This window comes from Perkinsus marinus (assembly GCF_000006405.1).
Source record: "Perkinsus marinus ATCC 50983 genomic scaffold scf_1104296976974, whole genome shotgun sequence".
Lineage (NCBI taxonomy): Eukaryota > Perkinsozoa > Perkinsida > Perkinsidae > Perkinsus > Perkinsus marinus.
In genome coordinates, this window is record NW_003200331.1 from 1 (window position 1) to 1,574 (window position 1,574).

General features: G+C 45.6%; 1 protein-coding gene across 1 annotated transcript; it reads right to left on the reverse strand.

The window, feature by feature from the left end:
- Positions 1-425: 425 nt before the first annotated feature.
- On the reverse strand, positions 426-1,128 carry Pmar_PMAR029075 (hypothetical protein; the record flags this gene model as incomplete). The annotated part of the gene is made up of 2 exons (XM_002764580.1): positions 426-686; positions 997-1,128. Coding segments are annotated over 2 exons (393 nt in total), but the record flags the coding sequence as incomplete, so codon positions are not given.
- Positions 1,129-1,574: the final 446 nt, after the last annotated feature.

Here is a 1,574-nt window from a genome sequence, read left to right on the forward strand (position 1 = left end):
TTAGCACATGCACTTCTCAGAGGTACATCTGCTCGCCACAACTGGGCGGGCGCGATCGTCACCATCATAACCTGTAGTACATACAAATCATCGCTCACATGGACACCTCTGCATTCAGAAAAATAAATTGACCCCCCCTAATCAGCTCGAGCGAGATCGAATGACCGAATGATGAGCCAATTTGAGGACCTCTTGAGATCTCGACCGGCTACTGCTAGCACTGATAGAGCTGAGACTGCTCTCAGCTGGCGGACGACTTTCGGATGTTACATCTAAACACTCACATACAACTCCATACCATAACTTCGACATATCACGCCTACCTTCAGCGCCACTTTTAACCCATAGATAATCCAATCGCTTCGGACACGATGGGACGTCCTAACCAGACATTATTCCGTCACGCGCCACGAAATTCCACCAACCTGGTCACTCGTAACTCCATACTTCACCAGGCTTTCTTCACTAAGTTCTCCCCAGTCGCCCTCGTAACTCGGCGCACGAGGAAGACTTTCCTTCTCAGCGTGCATTTGCCACACATCCTGGAAGCCCGACTTAGCCAGGAAACTCTGGACCCTTCCGTAGACGCCAGAGTTCTGATTCACGCCGACGGGGCTGCCCTCTTCTTCCTCCTCATCAGACGATCTTGAAGTAGTGCATACTGTACGAGATGTGGACGACAAGGCCTGACCATGTACTACTACTACTACTACTACTACTACTACTACTACTACTACTACTGCTACATATAAGTCTGAATCTACAAATGATGCATTTCGAAAGCTCTGTCCTTATAAGAAGGTAAAGTCCATACAAGGCCCTTCTCCCGCACTCATTTCAACTCGTCCAAGTGCCGAGATAGTTTATACGCTGATGCGGTGTTACAAATCTCTTCAACCACAAATCTTGTTTAACGTTATGAACTCACTATTGGCGGAATGGAATGGTGTACAGTAGTTGCACCACAATTTTGCTAATTTACATTTGTTCTACTACTTTAGCGCGCGCCCCATGATCTCTGCCAGTGCCATCAATGTTCCAATCGCCAGTCATAGCTGCTGCAGCCACATGAAGTCCCCTCGATGAGCACTCCTTCTCCAGAAAGGCCACAACATCGACGACAACTTTCTGAGGGAAAAATTCCGAATTCGGGACAATTTCACCCATAATCGTCGTTTCACAATCCATTACCAATTGAGCTAACTTGACATCAGGATCATGACCAGCATCGAGATGTGTGGTTACCACAATGACCACCTACATATAAAAATAACCAAAATCGTTCACCCATCACAGTACTGGAATAATATGCTCGCTCTCCTCAGCTGAGCTCAGGAACTTCCTCACTAATTACAGAGGTTTACAACGATTCCGCCGAAATTTCCTCTCAGAATTTTCATATTGTCATCACCAACACATGATGTTGACCATTTGCATATATTTTCACACTGACCCATCCCAACGAGGATAGAAACTCGATACGAACTCACATGTAAAAGTCAGTAACACACGAAAATCAAATTTTTAATTACTATCGAATAATAACACTACGACGTCCATTCTACTCGAATACC